Consider the following 6949-nt stretch of genomic DNA (forward strand, 5'->3'; position numbering starts at 1 on the left):
AAGCGTGACAGCTTCCAAGAGCTGTCACGCCCCTGAGCAGCAGCTCCTCGGGTGACACTTTGTCAGTCGAGGAAGGCTGCAGACCTGAAGGTGGTGCCAGTGTGCAGGGAACATTGGTGGAGTGTCCAAGAGCGCGCCAGCTTGCAAGAGGCGCGCTCGCAGGCGGCGTGGTCCACGGTCGGAGCCCGTCAAGGCCTTCTGCCTCTGACATGGACCAATATGTCAGAGGTGAAGGAGGGTGCATCGAGGGCTCAAGCGAGGCAGGACGGTGATCAGGCAGCAGCAGCCAAACTGGCTCTTGCTGGGTTGTTTTATTACTTGTTAGCGTACTGACAGTCTAGAATATTCGTGACTTGCATGTGTGACACTTGACAGTGCTCGTGATTTACTAGCGTGCTGACTTACAAAGCGACCAGTTCGTGCAAACGCCGTGATCCTCCAGACATCAATCAACTTGTATTTCGTGACACCTGGCCCTCGGTTCTGCATGTATCCCTGGTTCATACTGTGCCCCACTCAGCTCCCCACTGCATTTCCTTGCGCATCTCAAAGATTGTGCCATGTGAACCACTGCCATACTATATCTGACAGTTTTTTGTCGTTATCAACGCCACCTTCTTGGGCTGGCGTATCTCTTTTCTTCTTCTTTGGCAGTGCAATAGGCAAGTTCGGGGTACCCATAGGTACATTAAATCCGAGCATTTGTATCTAATGAACTGGTCCCATATCCCAATTAGTAACAGTCACACTGTCCCGGACTTTGTCCAACTGTCTAATGTAGCACGGTTCTCAGCAGCTACTGCTAAGCCTGGAATTCCACAATGCGATTTGTGTGCACCCTTCGAATGCTCGACAAGCCTCACACCTGCTGAAAACAAACCAAAATGAGATCAGTAGGTAATCACGCGAAGGCTCATTTCGCGACACGTACGCTGCCCCATGGAGCCTGCCCATTTGTTTTCGGGCTCTGCCTCGATCAAGCAAACATACAAAAGACGCCACCCGAAAGGGCCGGCGTTGACAAAGGGCGAGGCTGCCATGGCTGATCTCTAGACTCGGTGAGATGTTGTGGGTCCTTATGCTCAAAGATGTCCCATTTGGTGACGTGCGAACGCTGGCCCATGGAGCCTCGGTGTCAGCAGTTCAGTGTATGCGGCCCACGACTCTCTGATCAATTTACATGTGAAATGACATCCAGCAAAAATGTAGCATGAACATAAACACCCATCACAACCTCCAGAGCTTAGATCTACCAAAACGTGCTTGTCATGCGTCGTTGAGGCTGGCTTGCACGGCCTCCTTCACGCGGCGGTTGTACTCCCTCCGATCCTCGCAGTAGAGCTTCGATGCCTCTGAGTTAGCAGGGGAGTTAGGGTTGGGATCCGACAGCAATGACTGTACCGACGTCAATATGGCGGCAACATCGTAGATCGGGCTCCAGTGGTTTTGAAGAATGTCGAGGCAGATGGAACCATCTGCGTACACTGCACAGCAAGCACAGATCCTGAGCTGCCGAAACGTGGATGAAATGAGCGACCGCTGTGGACCAGGTGCCAGATGACCGACAAATTCGGAGGCGTATGGAGTAATGGCATTCACACCGCATAGCAGACACGTTACTCTGTCTAGGTACTCGATGATGATGGTGATGAGGTAACTTTCGTACAGAAGACTCATACGCAAACTCATGGCATGGCATGGCAACGCCAAGACCAACTTGGGAATCAGAGCGCTAACATGACCAAGGACATGGGCAACTCCAAGAACTACTCGACAAGAACTACTCTAAGAAAATAATGTACAATAGAGTATCGATATCAGCCATTGATAATGAATATCAGCTATTGATAATGATATTGTATCTCAAAATCAATGTGACCGTTTCCTGCCATTATCTATGTGATGGAATGATATTGTATCTCAAAATCAATACATGATTGCAAAAGCTCTCCCAGGAGCCCAGTGCTTCACCAGACCTTATGGCTTGCGGGTCTACTTGCCTGAAAATGCATGAACATTTAGGTACCCAATCTGGCAAAGCACAGCAGGTGCCAGACCCATGCATGGAGGATGGTGTGTCTCAAATAATGAGCCTCAACCACGCACCATTGGGATGGAAGATGAAGGACTTGAACTTCACAACAGGTGCAGTGTTAGGGTACTCCTCAGAGAACTCGAGGGTGAGCCGGAAGATTCCATCCTCCCAGGTGGTGCCTTCCGGTCCAAAGATGATGGCGTTCCATAGCATCACATTGTCAGGGTTGGGCGAGGCGTTCACGCCTGTAGGAGGATCCTGCTGCAGGCGCTTGAAGTCACGAATTAGCCTCTGCATGGCAGCGAGTCGAGTCAGCACAAACGTTTCACAGGAAGCTGTAATTTGTGGGTTGCAATGCTTGTATAAGCGCGAAATTCAGGGCCAACCATGGGTCGAACCCCCTTCTGGCGAATCACTGAGTTTGAGTTACTGCGCCAGCATGATGAAAGGAAGAATAAACCCATCCGGTATCAATCAAGCCATACTCATTGGAGCTTCGGCCACATGTAGCTTAGATGATGATGCATACCCTGGACGGAACAGAGGTAACAGCACCCAGATAACTAGGTCAGGGGGTTGCTGCGAGGGGTGAGCCAGTCAGAATTCCCCAAGTCACCACCAGGCAGCCAGGTACACACAGGTACGGGATCAGTAATTTACAGGGGTGGGACTAAAAGTGAGTTCTACCAAGCTACCATGCCAGTTTCTGCCATGAAAAAGTTGTCTTTGATGTGTAAAATTTTCCTTGTGGAGCGTCTGCGTATGCGGAAGCGCATCAGGTGACGAATTCTGTTGGACCAAGAAGTACATGCGATGCCCTGATGTGCTTCCTGGTGCAGGCTACTTGTTTAATCAAGCAGCTTTCGGTGGGGGTGATTAAATTCGTGTTTAAGGGAGTGCATGTCATGACACTGTGCCTCTAGGTAATGTGGATGCTGCTTCCACATCCAGGCTTGCTGCTCAAAGTTTGGCATACGAAGATCACTTGCTTGTGGAGGTTGGCTTTCTGTGATTCAGTGGTTGACAGGAAATCGTCCCCAGTGTGTGTGTTGAATTTGCGATTCGACTTTGATTCTGTCTCGCTGTAGAAAGTACAGCAACGTCCATTGGTGGAGCTTCCAATACTGAGCTTGAATTTTAGAGACGGTGCATGTGTCAGTTCACAAGCCTGCAATAAATATCTAGACTGCTTTCGAAGGAACCGAATGTGAGCTTACGTCACTTGGACTCTGAACATAGCGGGATGCCCGTTCCCGGGCTGTGTATGCGGTGACGACAGACGGTGGCTCACCTTACAAGCATTCTCAGACTTGTCAGCTACTCTTAAACGGTTAAAAAGCAGGTGCCACGCTTTATACTTCAAATTCAGGTTTCGGTGTTTCAGGGTGATGCATTCATCAGTTAGGAGACTGCACGAAGACTCAGGCTCAACACGGTTCGTTTTCCTGCAGACGCATTCAGAGCATGAACTCTGACATGCATCTAATAGGTATGCCCTGCAAGTGCCTGCTGGAAGAAGAACCGTAGTGTGCCTAACTCGACGTCCAATGTTACAGCTGGCACATTCACCGCCCTGCCACGAATGCATGCTAAACTGCCCATGTATAAAGACACGTACCTTCCTAGATGGGGTAGACATGCTGAGCGAAAGCGACGTTGAGCTCAAGGAAACATAGCATCCATGACGCTCTGTTCCCAAGCCAGCAGAAGAAATTCAAGAACGCGCACGAGACGGCTGATGAATAACGCTACTTGTGGAAGGTATACAGATCCAGTCAACGCGCACTGTTCGATGCCCTGTCCCTGGCTTCACAAACAGACTCGCTTCAAATGCAACTCATATGCCTTTTGCGCAAGCGTACAGGAGGATAAGCAAAACAAAGCTGCATCGCTCCTTGCTCATGTTAGTTCGAGAATATGAGCTATGGCAAACATATTTCAAATACAACTCGCTCAACTTCCCTATGTCTGGAGAGCTGGTCTGGAGGGTTCCTCCTGAGTCAGTCTGAGGTTCAGCCTGCTGCGCTGTGCCCCCGGGCCTGGATGTCAGGGACGCAGCCAGGAGGACCACCGAGGCGCAGAGACCAATGCAGCAGATGCAAACAAATGCAGATACCTATGAGATGATGCATGACCTTTCACTCGTCCATGAACCTTCTAGGTGGACGAGTAACCTCGTTTGCAGATAAGGCCATTCTTTACACTGAACCAGGATCCAGACAATCAAGCTATGGTGCCGACGGTCTTCTCCTGCATCTGCAGAATCGTCTGCTTGACACCCTTGCCCTTTGGCAGGGAGATGAGCGGCTTGTTCCCCTTGCCAATGACAAACACGTTGGTGATGCGAGTCACGAACTTGTGGCCTGCAGCGTCGGCAATGTGGACCATCTCCAGGTTGCCCTTGTGCTTCTCGCGGTGCACGATGGTGCCCACACGGCCACAATTTGACCCACCAGTGCACATCACCATGTTTCCGACCTCGAACTTGATGAAGTCCTTGATTTTGCCGGACTCGAGATCTAGCATGACTGTGTCGTTGATCTGCAGCAAGATAGCAACTCAGCAGCATAAAAGATAATGTATCAATCTCAACACTTGACGTTTGCACAGATACACCACTGTTTGTACTACCGGGTATATACGAATTGGGGGATGAGCTTGGGCACATCGTGTCCACGCAGTGTGCAAGTACGACAGGCGTGGTTTCTGGTCGTTTTCTTATTTTTTGGTTATTTTATACGCACCAGGAGACAGGCTGCCAAAAATGTGAGGGACTGGCATAGTGGGTATTTTCTCATATTGAGTCAACCTTCACCTGGAAAGGGCGTGTCGTGACAAATTCAGGGTTTTGAATAGTTTGCCAATTGAGCGAATTGAGGTTAACCCTGTTGTTGCATCCAGCACGAATTACCCTCTCCGGTATATCTGCAGAGCTGTAAGAGATCCCCCGGAAGTGACATCGACTGCGTGAATTCGAATGAATGGTGATGGTAGCCCATTCAAAATCGTGATTCAAGTTGCCCATGTCCATGCGAATGCGGCTGTTTTGTTTACACCCCGTCTCACCACATCAAGCCTTGCCAAAGAGGAGCTTGCTCCTGCAAAGGGTATTTTTTATGATAGATATGAGGTCTCATGGTTATGCCACATCATCACCTCTTGATGACATGATGCTGCTGATCGTATCCAAGGCTCTCAGTACCCCAGAAAACGATGTTTCGTGATTGCTGAATCCACATCAGGCTGACAGGCTGGCACTTGATTCCAATGCAGTGCCGTGTTGCAACATGGCCCAGTTGCAACAAGCTGGCGCTCTGGATTCAAGTATCACAACCCGGATCCTCTCGCTCATCCAGCTGCTGTAAAGCTGCCCATAAACGCGAGTTCCATCCTACAACTTGAATGTAGGCTGACTGTCAGAAGGCTGAAGGCTTCTGACAGTCTGCAGACGTCAGTCAGGGTTGGAGTCTCACAGCTTGCAAACAGGATCCAGATGCGACGTACCATGAGCTGAAAAGCACAGAAACCAAGTATCTGTCCTTGTCGTGCACTTGCCTTGCAGAACCTGTCCCCAAAGCTGACATGAAGAACCATTCAATTCCCATTCAATTCCCATTCAATTCCCTTCACGAGTGAGCACCCGGGGATCTGTGTCCCATTCTCGTAAAAACAATAGAACCTTCAGACAGCTCATGCTCTTACCTTGACATCCGGGTCAGCGTAGCGGATAGTGCGACCATCGTGGGTGGCGATGTACGGGACTGCACCCTTGCCAACCTTGTCATGGCGAACCTTGCAAAGCTTGTACGCAGCCTCCTCCTTGGTAATGCGGTGGACGACGAAGCGACCCTTGGTGTCGTAGAGGAGACGGAAATGCTCGTCCGTCTTGTCAATATCAATGACATCCATGAACCCGGAAGGGTAGCACGCATCAGTCCGGACCTTGCTGTCAACCTTGATGAGCCGCTGCATCATGATGGCTGTGACCTCCTTGTTGGTGAGCGCATATCTGCAATGCACTCGCTGATCAGCAGAGCTAGGATGGGTACGACACCCATCGATCATGCATGCAGCACCCTGTGCCGAGACAGCACCAGCATAGCATGAACAAACCACGACCCGCAGCTGGTAAGAGCATGCATGAATGATTCAGCTGCTTTCGATCTACAAAGGAAAAAGGAGCATCAGGAGTCGTACTTCAAGCGGTTCCTCAGCACCAGAATGATAGGAAGGCACTCGCGGGTCTTGTGGGGACCGGCGGACGGCTTAGGGGCCTGCATGCAATGTGAGAAATTCGTACATGGACATGGGATCGGATGTTTGCCAAGGCTGGAAAGTGTTGGGCCCGCCTGCAGTACAAGTTGGCAGGATGCGGTGCAATCAGCAGATGGCCACACATGACCAGGCGACAGAGACAAGGAATGACCCCCGCAATGCAGTCAAAGAGGTACAGAAGCATACGAAGATACCACCAAGCTTGTCAAGCATCCAATGCTTGGGCGCTTTCAAGCGCTTCAAGTGCTTCTTTGGACCGCGAGGCATCTTGCCCTAACTTCGATGGCTCGACGTCAGGTCAAAGAACTGTAAAGAGGGCGAGTTGAAGCAGTGAGGCCGCATTAAGGACGATGCTGAACGGAAACATACAGAAGTGGAGCGTATTCAGTGAGGGGCAGTAAGCCCCCCTTGCGACAACGCGTCTGCTATCTGCAGATAATCAACGCGCACGAGACTTACTTGTTTCCCTCCGTCAAGAATGATCGTGCCGCTCGACTAGAAAGCTGGTTTTTGAGCTGAGCAGGGAATTGCAGGCCCCTGTTGGGTGCAGTTTCAATTGGAGTGCCCTTTTCATAGTATCGAGCAATCATCTCGGCATGTTTGCTCATGCGGAAGGTTGCAATGAATATCAGGTCCAGT

General features: G+C 50.4%; 1 protein-coding gene and 1 pseudogene across 1 annotated transcript; both read right to left on the reverse strand.

Annotated features, from left to right (window-relative positions):
- Window positions 1-1266: 1266 nt before the first annotated feature.
- Window positions 1267-3674, reverse strand: LOC149808631 (ubiquitin-conjugating enzyme E2 1 pseudogene; annotated as a pseudogene).
- Window positions 3675-4258: 584 nt separating this feature from the next.
- On the reverse strand, window positions 4259-6613 carry LOC149808632 (uncharacterized). The gene is made up of 4 exons (XM_089995220.1): window positions 6497-6613; window positions 6233-6309; window positions 5738-6044; window positions 4259-4576 (listed from the first exon to the last, which is right to left on the reverse strand). Exons 1-4 carry the CDS (start codon window positions 6575-6577, stop codon window positions 4259-4261), a joined length of 783 nt encoding a protein of 260 aa, XP_089851346.1. The 5' UTR covers window positions 6578-6613.
- Between the last annotated feature and the right edge of the window lie 336 nt (window positions 6614-6949).

This window comes from Nuphar pumila, unplaced genomic scaffold, assembly GCF_984573655.1.
Source record: "Nuphar pumila unplaced genomic scaffold, dmNupPumi1.hap1.1 HAP1_SCAFFOLD_2558, whole genome shotgun sequence".
In the NCBI taxonomy this organism is placed as follows: domain Eukaryota; kingdom Viridiplantae; phylum Streptophyta; class Magnoliopsida; order Nymphaeales; family Nymphaeaceae; genus Nuphar; species Nuphar pumila.

Excerpts from the sequence above, each read along its gene's own strand:
- LOC149808632 (XM_089995220.1), bottom strand. The coding sequence starts at position 6,577 with ATGCCTCGCGGTCCAAAGAAGCACTTGAAGCGCTTGAAAGCGCCCAAG. Across the intron at positions 6,045-6,232 it reads GTGCTGAGGAACCGCTTGAA|ATATGCGCTCACCAACAAGG; the intron begins GTACGACTCCTG and ends AGTGCATTGCAG. Across the intron at positions 4,577-5,737 it reads ACGCTGACCCGGATGTCAAG|ATCAACGACACAGTCATGCT; the intron begins GTAAGAGCATGA and ends ATCTTGCTGCAG.